This window comes from Rutidosis leptorrhynchoides, chromosome 10, assembly GCF_046630445.1.
Source record: "Rutidosis leptorrhynchoides isolate AG116_Rl617_1_P2 chromosome 10, CSIRO_AGI_Rlap_v1, whole genome shotgun sequence".
Lineage (NCBI taxonomy): Eukaryota > Viridiplantae > Streptophyta > Magnoliopsida > Asterales > Asteraceae > Rutidosis > Rutidosis leptorrhynchoides.
Window position 1 is genome coordinate 116,052,915 of NC_092342.1, and position 26,903 is coordinate 116,079,817.

The window sequence follows — 26,903 nt, forward strand, 5'->3', positions numbered from 1 at the left end:
AGTACGAATACGGGTGCATACGAGTAGAATTGTTGATGAAACTGAACGAGGATGTAATTGTAATCATTTTTGTTAAGTAGAAGTATTTTGATATGTATCTTGAAGTCTTTCAAAAGTGTAATAATACATATCAGAACACAACATGTATATACATTCTAATGGAGTCGTTAAGTCTTCGTTAGTCGTTACATGTAAGTGTTGTTTTGAAACCTTTAAGTTAACGATCTCAATTAATGTTGTTAACCCAATGTTTATTATATTAAATGAGATGTTAAATTATTATATTATCATGATATTATGATGTATGAATATCTCTTAATATGATATATACATTAAAATATCGTTACAACGATAATCGTTACATATAAGTCTCGTTTCGTAATTCTTGGGTTAGTAGTCTTATTTTTACATATGTAGTTCATTGTTAATACACTTAATGATATATTTAAATATCATTTTATCATGTTAAATATAGTGTATCAATATCTTAATATGATACATATGTATTTAGTAGACGTTATCATAACGATAATCGTTATATATATCATTTCGAGTTTCTTAACTTAGTAATCTCATTTCATATGTATATCACACATTGTTAATATACTTAGTGCGATACTTACTCATCATAATATTATGTCAACCATATACATATGTCTATATATATATATATATATATATATACCACAACATGTAGTTTTTACAATTTTGTAACGTTCGTGAATCGCCGGTCAACATGGGTGATCAATTGTCTATATGAAACTTATTTCATTTAATCAAGTCTTAACAAGTTTGATTGCTTAACACGTTGGAAACATTTAGTCATGTAAATATCAATCTCAATTAATATATATAAACATGGAAAAGTTCGGGTCACTAAAGTATCTACCCGTTAAATAAATTTCGTCCCGAAATTTTAAGCTGTTGAAGGTGTTGACGAATCTTCTAGAAATAGATGCGGGTATTTCTTCTTCATCTAATCTTCACGCTCCTAGGTGAACTCGGGTCCTCTACGAGCATTCCATCGAATCTTAACAATCGGTATCTTGTTTTGCTTAAGTCTCTTAACCTCACGATCCATTATTTCGACGGGTTCTTCAATGAAGTGAAGTTTTTCATTGATTTGGATTTCGTCCAATGGTATAGTGAGATCTTTTTTAGCAAAACATTTCTTCAAATTCGAGACGTGGAAAGTGTTATGTACAGCCGCGAGTTGTTGAGGTAGCTCTAGTTGGTAAGCTACTGCTCCGACACGTTCTATAATCTTGAATGGTCCAATGTACCTTGGATTTAGTTTCCCCCGTTTACCAAATCGAACAACGCCTTTCCAAGGTGAAACCTTAAGCATGACCATTTCTCCAATTTCAAACTCTATATCTTTTCTTTTTACTGTCCGCGTAGCTCTTTTGTCGACTCTGGGCGGTTTTCAATCGTTGTTGAATTTGGATGATTTTCTCGGTAGTTTCTTGTATTATCTCCGAACCCGTAATCTGTCTATCCCCCACTTCATTCTAACAAATCAGAGACCTGCACTTTCTACCATAAAGTGCCTCAAACGGTGCCATCTCAATACTAGAATGATAACTGTTGTTGTAGGAAAATTCTGCTAACGGTAGGTGTCGATCCCAACTGTTTCCGAAATCAATAACACATGCTCGTAGCATGTCTTCAAGTGTTTGTATCGTCCTTTCACTCTGCCCATCAGTTTGTGGATGATAGGTAGTACTCATGTCTAGACGAGTTCCTAATGCTTGCTGTAATGTCTGCCAGAATCTTGAAACAAATCTACCATCCCTATCAGAGATAATAGAGACGGGTATTCCATGTCTGGAGACAACCTCCTTTAAATATAATCTGTCTATCCATTTTGTCATCTTCTCTCATTGGCAGGAAGTGTGCTAACTTGGTGAGACGATCAACTATTACCCAAATAGTATCATAACCACTTGCAGTCCTTGGCAATTTAGTAATGAAATACATGGTAATGTTTTTCCATTTCCATTCCGGGATTTCAGGTTGTTGAAGTAGACCTGATGGTTTCTGATCCTCAGCTTTGACCTTAGAACACGTCAAACATTCTCCTACGTATTTAGCAACATCGGCTTTCATACCCGGCCACCAAAAATGTTTCTTGAGATCCTTGTACATCTTCCCCGTTCTAGGATGTATTGAGTATCTGGTTTTATGAGCTTCTCTAAGTACCATTTCTCTCATATCTCCAAATTTTGTTACCCAAATTCTTTCAGCCCTATACCGGGTTCCATCTTCCCAAATATTAAGATGCTTCTCCGATCCTTTGGGTATTTCATCTTTTAAATTTCCCTCTTTTAAAACTCCTTGTTGCGCCTCCTTTATTTGAGTAGTAAGGTTAGTGTGAATCATTATATTCATAGCTTTTACTCGAATGGGTTCTCTGTCCTTTCTGCTCAAGGCGTCGGCTACCACATTTTCCTTCTCCGGATGGTAACGAATCTCAAAGTCGTAATCATTCAACAATTCAATCCACCTACGCTGCCTCATATTCAGTTGTTTCTGATTAAATATGTGTTGAAGACTTTTGTGGTCGGTATATATAATACTTTTGACCCCATATAAGTAGTGCCTCCAAGTCTTTAATGCAAAAACAACCGCGCCTAATTCCAAATCATGCGTCGTATAATTCTGTTCGTGAATATTCAATTGTCTAGACGCATAAGCAATTACTTTAGTTCGTTGCATTAATACACAACCGAGACCTTGCTTTGAGGCGTCACAATATATCACAAAATCATCATTCCCTTCAGGTAATGACAATATAGGTGCCGTAGTTAACTTTTTCTTTAACAATTGAAATGCTTTCTCTTGCTCATCTTTCCATTCAAATTTCTTCCCTTTATGCGTTAATGCAGTTAAGGGTTTTGCTATTCTGGAAAAGTCTTGGATGAACCTTCTGTAGTAACCAGCTAGTCCTAAAAACTGGCGTATATGTTTCGGAGTTTTTGGGGTTTCCCACTTTTCAACGGTTTCGATCTTTGTCGGGTCCACCTGGATACCTTCTTTGTTCACTATGTGACCGAGGAATTGAACTTCTTCAACCAAAATGCACACTTTGAAAACTTAGCGTACAGTTTTTCTTTCCTCAATACTTCTAGCACTTTTCTCAAATGTTCTTCGTGCTCTTGATCATTCTTTGAGTAAATAAGTATTTCATCGATGAAAACAATGACAAACTTGTCAAGATATGGCCCACACACTCGGTTCATAAGGTCCATGAACACAGCTGGTGCGTTAGTCAATCCAAATGGCATAACCATAAACTCGTAATGACCATAACGCGTCCTAAAAGCAGTTTTTGGAATATCATCCTCCTTTACTCGCATTTGATGATATCCAGAACGTAAATCGATTTTCGAATAAACCGACGAGCCTTGTAGTTGATCAAATAAGTCGTCGATTCTCGGTAGTGGGTAGCGGTTCTTGATGGTAAGTTTGTTCAACTCTCGGTAGTCGATACACAACCTGAATGTACCATCTTTCTTCTTCACAAACAGAACAGGAGCTCCCCATGGTGATGTACTTGGTCGAATGAAACCACGCTCTAAAAGTTTCTGTAACTGACTTTGTAATTATTTCATTTCACTGGGTGCGAGTTTGTATGGAGCACGAGATATTGGTGCAGCTCATGGTACAAGGTCTATTTGAAATTCAACGGATCGATGTGGGGGTAATCCCGGTAATTATTTCGAAAATACATCGGGAAATTCTTTTGCGACGGGAACATCACTGATGCTCTTTTCTTCAGTTTGTACTTTCTCGACGTGTGCTAGAACAGCATAGCAACCTTTTCGTATTAGTTTTTGTGCCTTCAAATTACTAATAGGATGTAGCTTCGTGTTTCCCTTTTCTCCGTACACCATTAAGGGTTCTCCTTCTTCTCGTACAATGCGAATTACATTTTTGTAACATACAATCTCTGCTTTCATCTCCTTCAGCCAGTCCATGCCAACTATTACATCAAAACTCCCTAACTCTACTGGTATCAAATCAATCTTAAATATTTCGCTACCCAGTTTAATTTCTCGATTCCGGCATATATAATCTGCTGAAATTAATTTACCGTTTGCTAATTCGAGTAAAAATTTACTATCCAACGGCGTCAATGGACAACTTAATTTAGCACAAAAATCTCTACTCATATAGCTTCTATCCGCACCCAAATCAAATAAAATATAAGCAGATTTATTGTCAATAAGAAACGTACCCGTAACAAGCTCTGGGTCTTCCTGTGCCTCTGCCGCATTAATATTGAAAACTCTTCTGCGGCCTTGTCCATTCGTGTTCTCCTGGTTCGGGCAATTTCTAATAATGTGGCCCGGTTTTCCACATTTATAACAAACTACATTGGCATAACTTGCTCCGACACTACTTGCTCCGCCATTACTCGTTCCGACACCATTTGTTCCTGTCGTTCTGTTAACCCCTGGTCCGTAGACCTCACACTTCGCCGCGCTATGACCATTTCTTTTACACTTGTTGCAAAATTTGGTGCAAAACCCCAAGTGATACTTTTCACACCTTTGGCATAGCTGCTTCTGATTGTTGTTGTTGTTGCGGTTGTTATTGTTGTTGGGATGATTGTTGTTGTTATTGTTGTTGTTGTTGTTGTGCCATTTGTTGTAGTTGCGATTGATGTTGCGATTGTTGGGATAGTTGTTGTTGTTGTTTTGGTGACTCATATCACCGTTTTCTTCCCACTTTCTTTTGACTAACTTCACGTTGGCCTCTTCGGCTGCCTGTTCTTTAATTCTTCCCTCAATCTGGTTCACTAGTTTGTGAGCCATTCTACATGCCTTTTGTATGGAGGCAGGCTCGTGTGAACTTATATCTTCTTGGATTCTCTCCGGTAACCCTTTCACAAACGCGTCGATTTTCTCTTCCTCATATTCGAACGCTCTCGGACACAATAGGCACAATTCTGTGAATCGTCTTTCGTACGAAGTAATATCGAATCCCTGTGTTCGTAACTCTCTAAGTTCTGACTTGAGCTTATTGACCTCGGTTCTGGGACGGTACTTCTCATTCATCAAGTGCTTGAATGCTGACCACGGTAGCGCGTAAGCAGCATCTTGTCCCACTTGCTCTAGATAGGTATTCCACCATGTTAACGCAATACCTGTGAAGGTATGCGTAGCGTACTTCACTTTGTCTCCTTCAGTACACTTACTTATGGCAAACACCGATTTGACTTTCTCGGTCCACCGTTTCAATCCGATTAGTCCTTCGGTCCCATCAAATTCTGAAGGTTTGCAGGCAGTGAATTCCTTGTAGGAGCATCCTACACGATTTCTTGCGCCATTAGCTATATTGCTAGATTCAGAGTTATTGTTGGTATGTAGCGCGGCCTGTATTGCGGCTATGTTTGAAGCAAGAAAGGCATGAAATTCCTCTTCGCTCATATTCAAGGTGTGTCGAGTAGTCGGTGCCATTTCCTTCAAAATAGTCAAATGAAACAATTTAATCATACAGAATATTAAGAGTAGTCAATAGTATCTCGTAGCATAATATGAATTCATTTATAAAAGCTTTTTCTTCATATTAGCGTTTTATAATTTTAAATTCGGGTACTACCTACCCGTTAAGTTCATACTTAGTAGCTAATATACAATTCAACTACTACAATTCCATATGAAAAACTGATTATAATAATATATCACATACAAATATTCTTCAAACTTAGAACTTCGCTATATTACATATAACATGAAATATATTACACTATGATACATGACAGTTTTGAAGATAAATCTAGTTAATACGCAAGTTGTTCAGCAAAGAAAATAAAGACACGTAATTCATAAGTCCAGAAACAAGTCATGCATTCTGGTTTTACTAAGACGACTTCCCATCCTTGGTCTTGTGAAAAATAACCGTTATGACCATTAGCTAGGCAGCATTTTGTAATGTCATCAAAAGGACGAGGGTTTCGTAATGTCCAACAGTCCCGTAATAATCTAAAAACCTTGTTTCTCACCCCAACTACTGAATCCGTCACTTGTGGAAATGTTTTATTTAAAAGTTGCAATCCGATGTTCTTTTTCTCACTTTGGTAAGAAGCAACATCACTAACCCGTAAGCATAACATGCTTCTTTATGTTGCATGTTAGAAGCTCTTTCTAATTCACGAAATCCTATGTTGGGATATGTTGAGTCAAAATAGGTTCTTAACCCGTAGCGTAAAATTGCATTTGGGTTCCCCGCATTTAACGCTTTAAAGAAAACACAGCGTAACTTACGGTCTCCCCAATGTGATATACCCCACCTATCAAAGGAAAGCCTTCTATAAACTAAGGCATTTCTGGAAAGTCTTTCAAATGTTTGACAAGTTAATTTTGCCATAACTAAATGTGCTGATGAATTCTGACCGACTCTAGACAAGATTTCCTCAATCATATCCTCTGGTAGGTCTTCTAAAATATTCGGTTGTCTACCCTTAACGTCCATTTTGTTTTTATACTGTAAAATAGACAAGGATTAGATTCGTAAAAACAAACAATACAAGCAATTTTTACATAGAACATAAAAGTACAAGCACACTACAATACATTTATTACACAACACGCTCACACGCCTCTAATCTGAATCACTGGTTTCTTCTTCTTCGGACTTGGTTTTTTTTCCTAATCTTCTAGGGATATATGATGTTCCTCTAATACGAGTCGTCGTTTTCCACATTGGTTTAGAAAAACCTGGTGGTTTAGAGGTTCCCGGGTTATTGTTACATTTTAGGAAATACGGATGTTGTCGATACATATAAAGTTCATCGGGGTTGGAATCGGGTTTCTCTATTTTTATACCTTTTCCCTTATTATTTTCTTTCACTTTATTAAATTGGGTCGAGGTAATTTCTATAACATCATCGGAATCCTCATCGGGATCCAATTTATCGGAAAATTGGTAATCTTCCCAATATTTTGCTTCCTCGGCGGAAACACCATTGACCATTAATAACTTTGGTCCGTTGGTTGAGGATTTTCTTTTATTTAATTGATTTATTATAGGTATCAATATTTCTTCCTCCGAAACCTCTCCTTCTTCTGGTTCCTCCTCTTCTGATTCATCCTCTTCTGGTTCCTCTTCTTCCGGTTCCTCCTCTTCCGGTTCCTCTTCGGGAATTTGTGAATCTTCCCAAAATATATTCGACTCTTCATTATTATTAGGTGAATCAATGGGATTTGTACTAGAGGTAGACATCTATCACACAATATCAAACACGTTAAGAGATTAATATATCACATAATATTTACATGTTAATAATATATAGTTTCCAACAAAAAAAATGTTAAGCAATCGTTTTTGAAGAAAAACACGGTCGAAGTCCAGACTCACTAATGCATCCTAACAAACTCGGTAAGACACACTAATGCAATTTTCTAGTTCTCTAAGACCAACGCTCAGATACCAACTTAAATGTCCCATTCATATTGATTATAAACGTTCCATATTAATTGATTTCGTCGCGAGGTTTTGACCTCTATATGAGACGTTTTTCAAAGACTGCATTCATTTTTAAAACAACCATAACCTTTATTTTATCGATAAAGGTTTAAAAGCATTACGTAGATTATCAAATAATGATAATCTAAAATATACCGTTTACACACGACCATTACATAATGGTTTACAATAAGAATATATTACATCAAAAATAAGTTTCTTGAATGCAGTTTTTACATAATATCATACAAGCATGGACTCCAAATCTTGTCCTTATTTTAGTATGCAACAGCGGAAGCTCTTAATAATCACCTGAGAATAAACATGCTTAAAACGTCAACAAAAATGTTGGTGAGTTATAGGTTTAACCTATATATTATCAAATCATAATAATAGACCACAAGATTTCATATTTCAATATACATCCCATACATAGAGATAAAAATCATTCATATGGTGAACACCTGGTAACCGACATTAACAAGATGCATATATAAGAATATCCCCATCATTCCGGGACACCCTTCGGATATGATATAAATTTTGAAGTACTAAAGCATCCGGTACTTTGGATGGGGTTTGTTAGGCCCAATAGATCTATCTTTAGGATTCGCGTCAATTAGGGTGTCTGTTCCCTAATTCTTAGATTACCAGACTTAATAAAAATGGGCATATTCGATTTCGATCATTCAACCATAGAATGTAGTTTCACGTACTTGTGTCTATTTTGTAAATCATTTATAAAACCTGCATGTATTCTCATCCCAAAAATATTAGATTTTAAAAGTGGGACTATAACTCACTTTTCAGATTTTTACTTCGTCGGGAAGTAAGACTTGGCCACTGGTCGATTCACGAACCTATAACAAATATGTACATATATATCAAAGTATGTTCAAAATATATTTATAACATTTTTAATACGTTTTACTGTTTTAAGTTTATTAAGTCAGTTGTCCTTGTTAGTAACCTACAACTAGTTGTCCATAATTAGATGTACAGAAATAAATCGATATATATTATCTTGAATCAATCCACGACCCAGTGTATACACGTCTCAGGCTAGATCACAACTCAAACTATATATATTTTTGGAATCAACCTCAAACCTGTATAGCTAACTCCAACATTACTACATATAGAGTGTCTATGGTTGTTCCAAATAATATATATAGATGGGTCGATATGATATGTCAAAACATTTGCATACGTGTCTATGGTATCCCAAGATTACATAATATATTAGAATACATATATAATACAATATAGGTTAGCTAGGATATGATTAATATAGATTTGTTACCAATTTTCACGTAGTTACAACAAGCAAAAATAACCAATCTTGTTTTACCCATAACTTCTTCATTTTAAATCCGTTTTGAGTGAATCAAATTGCTATGGTTTCATATTAAACTTAACTTTATGAATCCATACAGAAAAAGTATAAGTTTATAGTCGGAATTATAGGTTACAAGTTGTTTTTGTAAAGGTAGTCATTTCAGTCGAAAGAACGACGTCTAGATGACCATTTTGGAAAACATACTTCCACTTTGAGTTTAATCATGATTTTTGTATATAGTTTCATGTTCATAAGAAAAATCATTTTCCCAGAAGAACAACTTTTAAATCAAAGTTTATCATAGTTTTTAATTATTCAAACCAAAACAGCCCCCGGTTTCACTACGACGGCGTATATCCGATTTTATGGTGTTCATCGTGTTTCCAGGTTTTAAATCATTAAGTTACCATATCATATAGATATAGAACATGTGTTTAGTTAATTTTAAAAGTCAAGTTAGAAGGATTAACTTTTGTTTGCGAACAAGTTTAGAATTAACTAAACTATGTTCTAGTGATTACAAGTTTAAACCTTCGAATAAGATAGCTTTATATGTATGAATCGAATGATGTTATGAACATCATTACTACCTCAAGTTTTCTGGATAAAACCACTGGAAATGAGAAAAATGGATCTAGCTTCAAAGGATCCTTGGATGGCTTGAAAGTTCTTGAAACAGAATCATGACACGAAAACAGTTCAAGTAAGATTTTCACTCGAAATAAGATTGTTATAGTTGTAGAAATTGAATCAAAGTTTGAATATGAATATTACCTTGAATTAGAAAGATAACCTACTGTAAATAACAAAGGTTCCTTGATCTTAGATGATTACTTGGAATGGATTAGAAAGCTTGGAAGTAGACTTGCAAACTTGGAAGTATTCTTGATTTTTATGAAACTATACTTATGGAATTTATGAAGAACACTTAGAACTTGAAGATAGAACTTGAGAGAGATCACTTAGATGAAGAAAATTTAAGAATGAAAGTGTTTGTAGGTGTTTTTGGTCGTTGGTATATGGATTAGATATAAAGGATGTGTAATTTTGTTTTCATGTAAATAAGTCATGAATGATTACTCATATTTTTGTAATTTTATGAGATATTTCATGCTAGTTGCCAAATGATGGTTCCCACATGTGTTAGGTGACTCACATGGGCTGCTAAGCGCTGATCATTGGAGTGTATATACCAATAGTACATATATCTAAAAGCTGTGTATTGTACGAGTACGAATACGGTTGCATACGAGTAGAATTGTTGATGAAACTGAACGAGGATGTAATTTTAAGCATTTTTGTTAATTAGAAGTATTTTGATATGTGTCTTGAAGTCTTTCAAAAGTGTAAGAATACATATCAAAACATAACATGTATATACATTCTAATGGAGTCGTTAAGTCTTCGTTAGTCGTTACATGTAAGTGTTGTTTTGAAACATTTAAGTTAACGATCTCAATTAATGTTGTTAACCCAATGTTTATTATATCAAATGAGATGTTAAATTATTATATTATCATGATATTATGATGTATGAATATCTCTTAATATGATATATACATTAAAATATCATTACAACGATAATCGTTACATATAAGTCTCGTTTCGTAATTCTTGGGTTAGTAGTCTTGTTTTTACATATGTAGTTCATTGTTAACACACTTAATGATATATTTAAATATCATTTTATCATGTTAAATATAGTGTATCAATATCTTAATATGATACATATGTATTTAGTAGACGTTATCATAACGATAATCATTATATATATCATTTCGAGTTTCTTAACTTAGTAATCTCATTTCATATGTATATCACACATTGTTAATATACTTAGTGCGATACTTACTCATCATAATCTTATGTCAACCATATATATATGTCTATATATATACCACAACATGTAGTTTTTTCAATTTTGTAACGTTCGTGAATCGCCGGTCAACATGGGTGATCAATTGTCTATATGAAACTTATTTCATTTAATCAAGTCTTAACAAGTTTGATTGCTTAACACGTTGGAAACATTTAGTCATGTAAATATCAATCTCAATTAATATATACAAACATGAAAAAGTTCGGGTCACTACACGCGCCGCGCCTTTAAGGCAAAATCCGAAACAGAAGTTTTCTTCAGCTCGACCCCTGTCCACACTCTAGGCCGCGTCGCGCCTAGGAAAGGCCGTGGCGCGCCTCCACCGGTGAACCGAATTCTTCCTTTTTTCGAATCCTTGTTTAACTCGTTTCGCACTCCAACATGCACATGATATTGCAGAAGTATACAACGCACACGAAGATAGATATGGTTTTAAGGGTATGTTAAGGAGTATTGATTGTAAGGGTGTTCATTAAATGGTCCAATCCAAAAGCCGACCGATCTAAATGATTTTGGATGAAATGGATTTCGCTAATATGGATTTGGTTCGGTCTTTTGATGTCACACAGATTGTAATGTGGTTTTTGGATCGGTTTTGGGTTTAAAAACTCAAAAATGGTTTTAACCCAAAAAACCAAATTAATGCAATAATCATTTTTGTATATGTATTTATAAACGGCGGTATTAAGGTCATTGACAGGGAGCATAAGGTCATGCTAAACTTCCTAGCTTGTCTGTGACGTGGAGGCAATCTTCACATTTTTTGGTCAAAAAGTGATTTTCTGCCTCTAATGTGGCAGTGTCATTCCATGACGATCAGTGTCATTTCATGACATTGTTTAACCTCAATGTCAGATTCCAGTGTCAAATTCCTGTACGGCTCACTGTTTGATTTTTTTTCTTTTTGGTGAATAAATATAATAAAAATGATGCATATATAATCAAATACACATTAAATAGAAAAATGACATAAACTAAAATTTCATTATAATTATAACTCAACATTAAATAATCGAGATTACATAAAAGTTTTTATTTGATTTAGAAAAATCTCCAAAGTTTACTATTGTTAGGAGTTCAAATCAGTAAGGAACGTTTGAAATTACTTTACTTCACTTCACATGCTTGGCATACGGGGTGTTTGATTCTTCTTCTTTTTTTTTTTTTAATTGATTATTGATTCCATAAGAAATGTCATATCTCCGTATTAGACCATTCGTAACGGGGGAGAATGACCCCGTTACTTGCGGAGCTGGCATCCAGAAACGCCATTTAATGGCCGTAACCCTCCGTCACTTGCCACCGTACTGTGGCGTTTGTTGCAAAGAGACGCAACAAGCAACGATCGTTGCTGTCACGTGTCGTCCCGTGATTCGCCCGAATATTTTGACTGTTTGACCAGGTTGCCATGGGAGATATGGAAGAAAATTGAAAGGAAGATGAGGAAGAAAATGGGGAGAAAAAATTGCAGCAGACGATGATGATGATGATGATGATGATGATGATGATGATGAGTTATGGATTTAGATGTACACTTTGTGAATGGAAGAAAAGATGATGATGATGAATCGATGATAAAGTTATGGATTTAGATCTAGAAAAAATGGAGAAAAGAGAATTGGTAGATAAAGATGAAGTTATATATATATATATATATATAATTATATAATATATATAATATACGGAGTATTAGTTATATTATATATTATTATTATTATTTATTAGTTATATTATATATTATTATTATTATTATTATTATTATATGTAAATACAAATAAATAAAACATGAAAAAGAAAAATAAAATGTCATTATTTCACTCAAAAGTAACACCAAAAAGTAACACCGTCACTGCTCCATTCAAACAAGTAACACGTCCTAGTCATCTAAAAAGTGCAAAAAGGCAAGTGACACCAAAAGATTCGCCACTCACCATTACGAATAGTCTTAAACAATTCAACAAGGAAACTACTCAAATTAGAAGTTTTGATGACTCATCCCAAAGGACTAGAATTGGAATTATGCAAAGAAGAGGTACCAGTCAACAAAATTACACTTCAATATTGGGGGTGTAGACTCGTTCCAAGTTTCAAAGTCAATCTCAAGAACTTGAATGGCACAAAACTCGGTTTTGTCTAAAAACGACATCATTGGGTAAATGTCAAATAGAATTTTAGTATGTGTAACATGTATCTGATTGTCTTGAAATAAAAACAATATCTTTTTTATTGACGTGGCTAAATATATACTTAACGGTGATTCGAATAATTGGTTATATATATATTTATTTAGTAATAAGACACTATTAAAATAGCTTTAAATAATAGTACTTATTTGATGTTGTATCGTTAAGATCATTCGTAATCTTAGCATTTTTTATTTTTTTTTGCTGAACTTTTTTCTTCGTATCACCACCAAATCAGTATCCACCATTTTCATTTTCTTTCACTTTCTTTTTACTAAACACTCCATAACATTTACTAAACAAAACCCACAAAATATAACCCATAATATAAAATGTATAAGTTACCAAACACAACTTTCAAATTTAACAAATATTACGGTTATCGCGAAGCTCACACCAACCAAATGGCTGGCGCTTGTTTAACCTTTCCCTGTCTATCTTGGCCAAATGAGTGCTCACGCAAAACACTCATTTTGGTGAAAATAGCGAATACCTTATAAAATGTGAAAATGAAAAAGCAAGTCACCTTTTACTCTAGTAAAACATGATAATTAAATTTTCTATTTCCGCTAATTTTCTGTTAATTACTTTTTAATTTATCATATAATTGGATTTATCAAACACAAAATAAAACCGATTATTGATTATAAGTGTTACCAAACAGCACAATCAAGTCGAAACATGAATGGGATGCTCTGTCTTTGGAATAAGAGAAAAAAAGAAGCGTTACATCCCCAAGAATAGGGCATTTAACTTCAAAGTCACGGACCATAAGAAAAATGTCTTCCGTAACCGTAAGCTTTCCATACTTTTGGAGAACTTCCAGCTATTAAGAAGACGGAAAGCTCTGTGAAGTTAAAGAAAAAAAAAGGTTGCCGATTGCTACTAAGAACCTAACAGAACTTTTCAAAATTGAAAACGGATCAATCGACCTGGTCTACGAATCTATTCTAACTATTAACGAATTCTTCTAAATTTGGTGTTTCCCAGAAGTGTTTTATAAAATCTGAAAGAGAACCCATCAGGACCCGGCTCTTTATCACAACCACACGATCATACTGCTTCTCTAATCTCTGACTCACCAAAACTTGAGCTCAAATAAGCAGCTCTGGAAGCATTAAGATGAGGTAAGTGGCCACTTGGACTGATGATAGAAGAACAATTTTCGTCCTTAAACTTAAAAGTGAAGAAAGCAAGGAATACCTCTTTTACCCTTGGTGGGGATGTCTCCCACACACCATTAGACTGTATGAAAAAAAGATGTATTTTCATCTCCCAAACTGATGGCCAATTTTCAAATTTTCTGAGCACATGAATCAACCGAAGGGTGAGACAAAATAAATACCGTAAATACCTTCACGTGCTTTATTTTTAACATAGATAAATAAAGAAAATTAATAGAGGCATGATTTGCAAATTACTATAATAATAATCCACATAAAATAAAATAAAAAACTTTAAAGAAAGTAAGAAACGGCAAATAATTTGGAGTAAACTCAAAGGATAATGTTCGTCTTCTGGCCCGCGCTTTCGCTGCGGTTTTGTTTCGGAAAGAAAAAAAAAAAAGAACCACTCGGATAGTATTGGGTTAGTGGTTTGGGGGTGTTAGGCAAATCATGTTTTGAAAAAAAAAAATTACTATTAACAAATGGTGACAACCAATCATAGGTTGAGACCATTTACCAAAATTTATATATATATAAATACCATGATCACTGCAAAAGTAAAAATAAATTAAAATGCCGGCCGGCTGCTGTAGCTCAATTAGAAGTGTGTTCATCTCACAAGCACCGTTATTACAAACATTCAATGCGTATTTAACTTAAACTCTAATTAATGGTAAGCAAAACTTGTTGAACTAGACGTGCGAATGATCAGGCAAGTGATGAATATGGTTTCGATTTCATCTGAAAGATGCATCATTAAAACTCAGTTTTGCTATCAACAAAAGCTTGGATTGAGGGTTCCCTTCCAAGAAAATCTGATAGGAGTTCAATAGGTTCCTTTGATCCTCCAGGTGCCAATACCTATTTAACAATACATAATTTTCAATCAATTAAGTAAGCTTATGGAGATACTACAAGATATATTACATATAAAGCAGTTTATAGTTGGTCAAAATTGGTCGCCCATATTTTTATGTGTAAAAAATTGGGCGATCAACTTTAGCATCCAGCTACATAAAGGCATAAACTCACCATATGTCTATATTTATCCTAACTACCTTTTTCAGTTTGTTATTTTTTTCATATGTGAACTTTAGTTTAATTACCTTATTCCTGAACTGCATGCCTGTATGCTGGTTAAAAAGATCATCACGAAACTTTGATGAATATATATCAGCTGCAAAAACCTGTTTAAAACTTCTTTAGTATAAAAATTATGTTACAAATAGAATTCAAGTGTCCTTGCAGCCCTAAAATCTTTAGCAGGTAAATCCTAGGTGGATTTTACATTATTGACCAGGTAGAAAGAACGGTATAGCATAATATTGTCATACACTAAACTGTTCTTATACTGTTCTTCTGAAAGGTACGCATTGCAATTAAAATTTAAAAACCCAAAAATAAATCATGAGTTAAAGAACTCATATTATACATTGTATAACTATAAGCCCTATCATCATGTTGACCAGGTCAAAGCAAAGAAAAGTAAAAAAATATCCAGAAAAATGTAAAATTAAAACCTGACTCCAAATATGAGTATAGCAAGAAGCTTCAGAGCCAATAGCGCTACTTGGGAAAGAAGAAGCTGGGTTTGTTCCTTCCAACATTGATAAACCTAGCATTACCTGCAAAGAAGAATAAAGTTTCAACCAAATTGGGCTAAATTACAAATAAGGGGAGTCTGGATGTACGGTTTGATTGTGATTAAGATATAATTTAAGTAATATAATTTAATCAGATTATATAAAATAGGATTTGAATTCGCTCGTTTAACAATTAGAATGGGTAAATAGGTCATTAAGTCTACACTTAGATAATTAGTTTTGTTGCAGCTGGTATAAAACTGAATAAATTCATAAATAATGAGATAAGCGGAACCAGAATCTGGTTACCAAACAATGTGTTGATTAGTTAACTAGTACTGAATCTGGTATATTACCTTTGGATGGAGATGCTTAAATAAACCTACGATATCAACGTTTTCTGTGGAATGAATAATCTGATCAAAGAGACCTGAAAGATAACTTGCTAAGTACTTAAGAAAACTGGAAAGATAACCTACGTATATAAACTATGCTTATAAAACTTACAGTATAAAATTTCTTGCTTCACTTTAAGTGCTGAAAAAGAACAACGCCATCTCTTAAGTGATTGGCATACATCATCGCTTATAGGCTTTGTGATGTCCTACAAGTGCTCAAAAATACATATTATATATTTTAATTATGTTTGATCACGGTTATAATCTCTACCAAAAAGAAGTTGATTGAAAGCATAATACATGATCAAATAGTGACTGAAAAAATAACTCACCTTATGAAAACCAGATATCAGTTTCAAAGAAGATGCTTCATAACACCTATCCACCAAGAAAAGGTTTTACCAGATGCAGAGTTATTAATGGGTCTGTTAGGTTACGCTTTATATCAAATGGATCAAATAGAAATATTTAGCTACCATAGAAACAGGTCAAAGCCAGTCAACCCAACCCGACATGTTTGACTTCGATAAAATAATTTTAAACCACAAACGTACCAATTTTCCAACACTTTAGCTGGTATCTCCACAAAGTCAGGGTCAAGACGTAATCCACTAAATTTTGCAAACTTTGCACGATTGCACATATAGTGAACCTAAAAGCACATCATCAGAAAATACAAGTATAATGGTAATTTTTAACTACAACTCAGATGACCTACTCATTCACTAGAATCATTGCCCATATTTCGAAAGTGTAAGTTCACATACCACATGGCCAAACTCATGGAAGATTTTTAACACTTCAGAGAATCGTAATAACACAGGATCATCGCCAACTTCCTTTTTGATTTGTGCTACCAGCATGGCCACAGGAATCTGAAAAATAAATAAATAAATAAAAATACAGGTGAGACCTATATGGCTATATAACAGACTCTGATAACCAGAAGATGTTAAATATAGTTATATACCTGTCTTGAACCATTGTTTAGTGAACTGTTTTGAAGAGGGACTACACAAGTGTGACCATACTTTCCTTCCCTGTCAAAGGGCAGGAAACAACAACATGAAAATATTAAGGCCCTGTTTGGTTCAAGGAATCCAATGGAATTCTGGCGGAATTGGAATTGAATTTAGACACGACGCGCGTCTAAATTCAATTCCAATTCCGCCAGAATTCCATTGGATTCCTTTAACCAAACAGGGTATAAATATTTCATGTTTTCTATGCTGAGTCATCCTTCTACTGAATACTAATCAAGTGATGAAATGTTTTTTTTTTTTGAAAGATATGGAGATATGAACCTAGAATACATATCCAGGTAGAAGTAACCAAGTAAATCAGTAGAGTTCAAATCAAAGACTGAAAAAAGCTCGACATCATTGTGCCAAACATCCGCATCAGCAACCTTTTCAAATCTTAATCCTGCAGCAATGAAAGTGAAAGTTGAATATTATTTTATCATATGAACTTGTTCAAACGATTAGAACAAGTTATACATGGCAAATTCAACTCATTTACTTATGAACAGGCCACTTTAGGTTATATATAATATCTGAAGGGTCAAATGAGTCAAATGATAATCAAAATAGCATATACATAAATGAGTTAACCGGGTAGAAAGTGTTTATTTTGCATAATCTCCCTAAATAGTTGAAAGATTAAAATATTATTAAAATGATAACATTGAAGTAATTATGCTCAAGAACCAATTAATATTAAGTGTTTCAGAGTCAATCCAACCCGGCATTGTTTGATAATTACTACATGTTATGTTACCCAACCCACCTTACCTGCCTATATTGCTACACCTAACATAAGTTAACTTCGCATCAACATAGATGCGAGGAAATTACCAAAAAGATCTTGGCATACTTTGAAAATTCCAGACTGAACTAAACTAACAGGAAAATACTGTTTTACAACTTCAAAGTCGATATCGAACTGCTCTTCCTCAACTTTCTTTATATAATATGGAAGATCTTCAATTCCAAAGGGAATTTGCCCTTCCTCTTTCTTCTAAATTCCAAAAAACATTATCAACAAAATTAAGTTATTCCATTCTCAAATACGAGTATATAGAAATAGAATATAATTTATGTAACACCATATAAAAAACTTCTGATAAACCTTAACATCTTTCAGTAGGTTAAGTTCACGTGAGGCCAAATCGTTTAAACTGGCAGAGATTTCCTCCAAAAACTCAAACACCTGAAAATTACAAATTCATTCAACAACGTGAACCAACCAGAGTATAGAGTTGACTTTAGAGATATATTGCATCACTTTCAACCACAAGTATAAACTTGCACGAACCTTTGAGGAAGACATTGCCATTCTACGGTCAGAAACAAAATCTGCATAGTTAGTATAGCCAAGTAATCTAGCAGATTTATGGCGTAACTGAACCTGAAGATTATCAAGAGAAAGTTATATTGAGTTCAAAGCTGAGTGAACAAGATACAAGTTTCAATAAGACGCGCGAATTATCACTTTATTACAATTACAATTGATAATGAAGTCTGCACAATGGTGCACAAAATTGGAGACTTCATTATGCAGTTGTGATAATGAAGTCTGCACAATTGATAAGAGAAAGTATTCATCTGTTTTCTTATTCCTGCCACTTAAAGCTGCAACAACTATTTATATTACTTTAAATTGTTCTTCTGCACAACTGTCTCAATAATTATATACACATAAACATCACATTCATACCAGGCAGCCTACATTCAGTTCAAACCAGTTTCAGTTTCATAATCTCAGTGAGATAGAAGCAAGCAGACTTTCTTTAGTTATTTCATGTTTTATTCTAGGGCAAATTCCATTAAAATATAACCTTTTTGCTTTGATTTCCTATTTTAAGTAACCTATGTTTATTTTGACGTTTAAAGGATTGTTTTATCAAATGTTAATTAAAAAGAGAAGTATCGTTATTTTTAAGTTAAAATCTGTAAAATATTAACGACACTCCATTTTTTTGAGTAAATCATATGCAAACCTAATCATTGGCACTTACCTGAGGAGGTGGAAGACCTCGTGAATGATGATTCTTAAAAACTGTATATTTACTTAATTTTTGTTATGTTCGTAATATGATCGTAGAAGATTAACGGCACACGTTGTGCCAATTATCAGGCTTGCATATATTCGTTATGTTCGTTATCCTTATCCTGAGGTAGGTGCCAATAATCAGATTTGCATATGATTTACTTAAAAAAATGGAGTATCGTTAATTTTTTGACGGAATTCTAACTTAAAAGTAACGACACTCCTTTTTTTGGTTAACATTTGATAAAACAACCGTTTAAATGTCAAAATAAACATAGGTTACCTAAAATAGGAAATCGAAACAAAAAGGTTACCTTTTAATGGAATTTTTCCTTTATTCTACAATATTTATATGTAAAATATATTTCTTGTAGTATACTATAATATAACTAATACTTTACTTAAGTAACCAATTTCAGTATCTTACTGTCTGTAGAAGTTAAGATTCAAAGCTAACTGTTAAACGTCAAAATTCATGTGACCTTAGCAGTTGCCACCTGACAGTCCAACATGTTGTAGGATACGCAAGAAATTTCAAACAGCTTTCATATGAAAATTACCAGACTCTCTAGAATAGGAAGATTGGTTTCACATCTTTTTCCATATGCCACTGCAACAGCCCTTCTGGTTGATCCAACCTTAAACAGAGTGAAACAAAATATGAGCATGTTTGCACTAACTGAAAGACAGACGCTGAATAACAAAATAAATTTGAAAAAAAAAAATCCAAACGAGAACCTACACGAGAATATCTTTAAAAAAATTAGAAAAATGATGACACAAGTGAATAACACAGCCTTTGGAGTTTGGATATATCATATGCGCAATAGACCCAAAAGTGTACACAATCGTTATTATCGTACAAACTCCACTAACATACCTTGCAAAGGTCAAGCACTGCTGAAACATGATGGCTTCTCAAACAGACCTTATATTTACCATTTTCAGACTTGTCTAAGCTCTGGAAAAAAAAAAAAAAGAATAATTTACTATAGGAGAACATAGCATCAGTGAAAATGTTGATTTTTGTAATCATTATAACAACTGCAAGAGGATGAAATCTCAACTCAAAGTTAAAGGTAAAATATGTCGGAGCACTGATAGTATAATTTGGACAGGTACACACGCCAAGTCAGGCTAATTATGTGAAAATATCACAATACGAAGAAATGTATTACTGTAATGCAGTGGACCTTAAGCTTTGGTTCACTAGATATATAGTTGTCGACTCGTAATCCGTAATCAAAGATTTTCAATAGTGACTCGTAATCATAAATTTAAATCGTGATTGATAATCATAAATTCTAAATTGTAACACAGCTCGTAAGAGTCATAACACAGTACACATATAAAAGACAACACTAAGAAGCAACATATCTTTTAGATCTTGATTTTTCAAAGTTATGTGTACGGAATTTAAGCATCGTAAGTGAATTAAAGTTATAAAATTGAAGTTCATAACATATAATGAACTACTATAATATATTGCTTTTATTAACATTTAAAAGGTTGCAATTTGGAATTAGACATGGCTAAGCAAGTGAATGAGTGGATGACACTATTGTAAAAATTTGTCTCAATAAACCATTAGTTCCCAAAATGATAATTCAATCACAACCTCTGATAGTTTTTATGGTGATATTTAAAATAACACTCAGAAAGAACACTTTCCATAGTAGAGTTGATGATCGACGGTGAAGCCTTCGACCCGCAAACGGATTGAGTTTTTTCTTTCTATATTTTCTTCTTCTTTCGATATTACACTGCCTTCTCACGTAAGAGTTGTGAGTCCACACAACTCGGAAGAGTCAGTGAATGACTCGTAAGAGTTGAGGTCATTTAAAACTTGGGGTCCAAGTCACCTCGTTTATTAGGTATGATGACTCGACTCATAGAGTCTATTCATGAATTGTAATAGTTTGAAAAATATGACTGTATATATGAATCAATACCAGTTATTCACTAAATTTTAGGCCAAAAATAATGAATGACTGGATATATGAATCAATACCAGCTATCCACTAAATTTTTAGGGCAAAAATAATAGATGGTGCAGAGGGAAATTACTTCGTTTTCATCTTTCATAACTAATAAGGACATGTAAACATGATTGCCTATTTCCATGAAAACTATGTCTAACCTTAAGAAACTCTAGTGGCAATCCAAGTAACTCTGAGCGCTCGAAGAGAAGAAATGAATTATCATTATTAAGATTCTGGATATATCGCATACTCAGTTCATCGATTTGAGCCCTCAGCCGCTGTAACTCCTCTCTTTTTGTCAACGTGAGATTCATCCCATTACGCTCAAAGTCTCTAACCTGTCACTGAATATAGAACAATAAGTGTTTGAACCCATAAATTGATTAGTTGCACCTTGAATCAAGAAATTGGCATATCAAAACGAATCTAAGCGGCCTTTCAAAATTAAAACAAATTTAGGCTTCCAGAAGAACATGTACTATCACAAGAAAGGAATGTATAACAATGTAGCAACAGTGAAACCACTTTTTACAATTATTCGCTTTATCGTAATGTCAAGCTGGAAGACCTAAGCCATTGAGTTAGCATTGTAGGTTCTACGTCCTCCAAGATCAACAACTCTTAATATAATATGTGAGGTAAAAGTATATAAGAAGAATTAATCGAATTTAAGTTGTGCAGCTTATAAGACAGTATTAAAAATCTTCATGGGGTAACAGATAAAGAATCATAACAATGATTTCAATTTTCATCACAACATAGCCTATCGGTTGCTAAAGTTCAAATCTCATTAACAGAACATCTTGGGTGACCAGAGAAAGGGTCAAATAAGGTCATAGGATAACCCAATTAGGTCGCGTACATCTGAGTAACAATACCCGTCCTACCCCTGGTAGCCTAAACAAGAACTACCTCATCCGTTTATCCGTTTTAGTAATGCTTTCAGTTTCAACAGATGTCATTCAAAATGAAGGATTCATTTAATAGAAGAATAGGATTCACATCTACCATTTTAGATGAAAAGTCAGATTTTGCAATTTAATACAATGAAAACTCATTTAGACTTCAGAGAAAGTGTAAAAGACTTCTGATTCATACCAAGGACTGTATATAGCGTTTTAATTCTGGGTTCATCCATTCTCCCTTTGCTGCAAAGGCTTTAACCACAAGATACACATCTTCACGTTGACTGAACAGCTTAAATTAAGATAGGGTTAGAAGAAAATAATAATGTTAACATCGATCATTAATAAATACTCTAACTTTCTTGTATGAGTATGAAAGACGGTATATATTTTAATTCAAACTGACTGGCATGTTGACAAGTGACTATAAAGCAATGAGCCTGATATTTGCCCAACCTCACAAAATATACATATTACTAATCCTAATGGAAAGTTATTGAGCTTCTACGTAATAATACAAAATTGTATGCGGCAACTATGACAATCATTTATAATTACTTCTAATTCAACCTTCTTGCTAACCGATTTCAACCAAACTTTGCACTAAACATGAAACCATCTACATATGTGTTCTAACTATGCAACAAGTGGTAAGATAATAAGACCTGCAAGCCGAGACATGAGCATCTATTCTCCTTGCAGCTTCAGCACTTGCTTTTCTTACTTCTTCAAAAGTTGACACAAATTTTGGAAATACACAAGACTGTACCAATGGAAACTGGTTTGCTTCCAGTTCTTCAAGCGGCTGTATAACATTTGCATACGTCACCTAAAACCAGTACGTCACTATTATATAATCACTTGTATAACCACTTAATCCTAACAATCACCTAACAAAAGCAGATATACAGTAACCGATATATACCTTATCAAGCGGAACTGAAGCTACCGCATCATGAATCGACTTCGAATTAGCAATTATACGATCAACTAGTTTAAGTATTTCGGATGCAGTAAGATTAACCCTAACATTTGATCCTCGAAGACCTAATTACATAAATTTAATTTAAACTAAACCTCCACATAAAATAATTTAATTAACTAAGTAAATTAAGGATTAGCACGTGCGTGATGATGTATAGAGAACAGATACCTTGCTTGTTGAGATGATTTCGATTTGAGTTGATTGTATCGATAGCGAACTTAACGGCGACGGCTAAGAAAGCGGCAGCTCCGGTTAAGGCTAGAAGATTCTTTTTGCCTCCTTTACGTGACGTCATCGTAGCGGATGTGACGTGTTGGTGGCCGGAGGCTGTGTATGCTTGAAGTCAGAGGTAAGAGGAGTCCTTGTTTTTATCGATTTTGACCGAATGGGGAAATAGGAGGGAAATTTGGGGGGAAATGAAAACTTGACGAAAATGAAAATTATCTAAACGTGATTGGTCAGTAATGTTATCGCCCATTGTTTAGATGTATTGGTCCCTCACTATATAAGAGTAGCAATATTAGACTTTTGTTGCTACTATAATTGAAAAACCACATAAAAAGGTGAACGCACGATAGAACAATGAAACAATAGTACAACACTATTAGAGTGTTCCAATGATTTCGTCTTAGTCTTTCAGGACTAGACGTCACATCAGCGTCATATCAGCACTTCCTTCTCATGACTATACTCAGGACTAAACACTCCCAACAAGGACATAATTCCTCATAAAAATTGAGACCCACTATATTATTTAATTAATACAATGTACAAGTTTAAAAGTAAAAAGTACCACAAATATATACACACTCCTCCGTCCACAAATATTTCACGGGAGGACTAAAAGAGGGATGAGAATGATGACTAAAGGCTGGACTAACCCCTGGACTAAGCTGCCATTGGTGTCCAGGGGGCTAAAGGGTGGGCGGTCCTCAAGTAAGAACCGTTGGGAGGGCTCTTAAATGCAAACTTAACTTGTGGCAAAGCATAAAGCGTGGTCCCGTTGTTTGGGTCTTTCCCCGCAAATATAACGGAGGAGGTTACCGAATGTTCAATTCATGATCTTTGTTTGGCCATCGGTTTAGCGATGCAATTTTTTTACTTATTTTTAACAACAAAATTTTATTAAAAAACAGAATCTCCTAACGAGCAGCTAGGGGATTAAAACCCCGAAGATTATAACGACTTTGAAAGCCGTAAGTTCAAATTTACATCAAACTTAGCTCTACTTTGAATCCAAAAAAACGAAACACAACAAATAGATTCAAAAAGTAATGCTTTCTTCAACTCTTCGCCTCGAAAAATCACACTGTTCATGTACCACCACAAATGCCAAACCGCAGAAGTAAAAATAGTGTATACCTTGGTCTTCGATTCTTCAGAAGCTCGCCAACCATCCAGCCATGAAATCAATTCGGCCCAATCCATAAATTGAGGAATATGCATGTCAATCCAGATTCTTGTTTTACGCCATAACTCAGTCGCAAGTATGCAATCGATGAACCGGTTCAATACGAAAGTTGCAAGTCGCACAACCAATCTCTTTAATACTACTCCTCTTCTTGAAAGATTTTGACGAGTAGGCAATCTGTCAAGTGCTAATCTCCACAAAAAAATATTAATCTTTCGAGGAATATAATTCACCCACTTGTACATGTCTCAACCGATGGAAGCAAATGATCGTCAATGTATCATCTCGTGGAGGTAACTGAGAAGTCTACCTCATTATGAACAACCCACTGCCATGAATCATGACCACTCAAAATATTTACAGTACCGATCGCAGCAACCATTTCTTGGATTTTAGCTTCATTTCTAGCTCCCATATCACGTACCCACATCCACTTCCACCCTTCACTTGAACACCTATCCGCAAGTGAGCAATTTTGGTCTACTTCCAAATGAAACAATCTGACATACTTGTCTTTTAAAGGCCCGTCTCCTCTCCAATTGTCTTTCCAAAATTGAATCGATCTTTCATCTCCCACTTTTACTCGTAAAACATTATTGGGCAAAAGATTTTTTTGCTTAACTTTTTCAAAAACCCGAACAAATGTTGTACCAAATACCACTACCACAATTTGAGTTACCATCTAGACCTGCATTTGTACCATGAAGCGCTTGTATAGTCGAAACTCACGTGGTGTTCGGTCGTGTCCCAAACCGCCAAATCCATTTAAACATTAACCCATAACTAAAAGCACGTAGACTCCCAACATCGAGGCCCCCTTTATCGTGAGATGCCAAATTTGACTCCAAATGATCCAATGCGTCTTTTTGATATGATTTGTACTACCCTAAAAAAATTGGCACGTAGTTTCTCAAGATTATCAAGAACCTTTTCTGGGCATTTAAAAATGTAAAGGCAGTACACATGCAAGCTCCCCGAAACCACTTTAATGAGAGTTAGCCGACCGCCGAAGGACAATAAATTAACCTTCCAAGTTGGCATTTTTTTTAATAAAACAAATCTCCAATTCTTTCCGATTCGATATTATGTTCATATTAGCACCTATTGGCAAGCCCAAATACGTAAACGTCCCTTTAGAATAACCCAATTCATAAACAAAATCATCTAAAACGGAATCGTTTATGCCAAGACCAAACAAATGCGATTTGGTCACATTTAGTTTCAAACCTGAGATTTGGTGAAAGCTGTTAAGAACTGTAAGCATATTTCTCATGCTATCGTTGTTCCATTCGGATAAAATAATGGCATTTGGTGAAAGCTGTCAAGAACTGTAAGCATATTTCTCATGCTATCGTTGTTCCATTCGGATAAAATAATGGCATCATCCGCGTAAAAAATATGAGATGTATTAATACCCGAATTACCAACACGAATGTTGTGTATTGCTCCTGATTCAACTTTTTCTTTCAAGCAAAGGTGTAGACCTTCCATAACTCTTAAGAAAAGAAACCGCACCAAACTCTTGAAACCATAATCTCTAAATCTTGTTTTTGATTCTTGTTTGTGTTGAAAATCAGTGTTTAGTGATTTCAAGAGTTCAAACAAGATAATATCTGTGTCAATTCGTGTTTAAATATGTGATACGTTAGGTTTTTGAGTTAGGTTTTGCAAAAGTGTGTTCTAGTGTCAAATTTGTGCAAAATTGATGTTGTTTGAGTGTAAAACTTGTGGGTTTAAGTTCTACAATGTTTTGTAAACAGGATGTGGTCGGTTTTGAGGTCAAAAACATGTCCTAGAACGAGATTTGGTGATTTTGGCTTGAAACCTGTCATGAAATTGTTGCTGCTGCAGATGAACTGCATCCGTACAAATGCAGCTTGCATCTGCATGGGTGTTGTATCCGTACGGATGGAGTGCATACGCACGAATGTGAACCCAATGGATCCGTACGGATGAGAACCATATCCGTACAGATGGGCAGTGGATCTGTACGGATACGACTGTATTCCTACGGATGTGCATCAGTAGTGTGTGATTCCATTTAAGTGTTCTTTTTTAGCCGTTATGATGCCCGTGTGTCTAATTTTGATTAGATCACTATACTGACTTTGTTTATATTGTTCTCAAGCAATAAGAACAAAGAAGAAACACATAAGTTAGATAACTGAGCTATTCCTGGTAATCAGTGAGTGGGTCAATCTTTGAATAGAGTTTAAGTAGTATGTCATGCTACTATGGTTTACTGTATTACCATGCTTTAGTGAGATTTTATTACCATGTTTAGATAATGGTTGTCATGCTAGTTAGATAATGTATGCTTATTGTTGTTATGTGATCTTATGTGTGCACTGTGTTTAACACCAGCCGTGCATGTGGAGGCTGGAGACTCGTAACCGGGCCTGCAGAGTTAGAGTTCGTATGAGGTCAACCACGCCTATGGAGGTTGGGTCCATGTACTGTTGTCTGTGTACTAATTCAGCAGGAAGGACTATCGGTAAACACTAGTGTAACATCCTCAAGTGGGCCTAGATGTAAGATTACTAGTTTG

At 34.6% G+C, this 26,903-nt stretch overlaps 2 protein-coding genes across 2 annotated transcripts; both read right to left on the reverse strand.

Moving 5' to 3' along the window:
- Positions 1–14,604: 14,604 nt before the first annotated feature.
- Positions 14,605–23,380, reverse strand: LOC139872057 (probable thimet oligopeptidase). The gene is given in 21 exon segments (XM_071859861.1): positions 14,605–14,805; positions 14,807–14,901; positions 15,147–15,227; positions 15,561–15,665; positions 15,980–16,053; positions 16,131–16,227; positions 16,354–16,399; positions 16,576–16,673; positions 16,789–16,896; positions 16,992–17,061; positions 17,326–17,446; positions 17,878–18,040; positions 18,152–18,232; positions 18,338–18,430; positions 19,633–19,710; positions 19,953–20,033; positions 21,213–21,392; positions 22,153–22,243; positions 22,625–22,788; positions 22,885–23,006; positions 23,113–23,380. Coding segments are annotated over 21 exon segments (2,103 nt in total). The 5' UTR covers positions 23,240–23,380; the 3' UTR covers positions 14,605–14,777.
- Positions 23,381–24,120: 740 nt separating this feature from the next.
- Positions 24,121–24,600, reverse strand: LOC139870564 (uncharacterized). The gene has a single exon (XM_071858347.1). The coding sequence runs from the start codon at positions 24,598–24,600 to the stop codon at positions 24,121–24,123; it is 480 nt and encodes a 159-aa protein (XP_071714448.1).
- Between the last annotated feature and the right edge of the window lie 2,303 nt (positions 24,601–26,903).

Coding starts and splice junctions, on each gene's coding strand:
- LOC139870564 (XM_071858347.1), bottom strand. CDS start 24,600: ATGTACAAGTGGGTGAATTATATTCCTCGAAAGATTAATATTTTTTTG.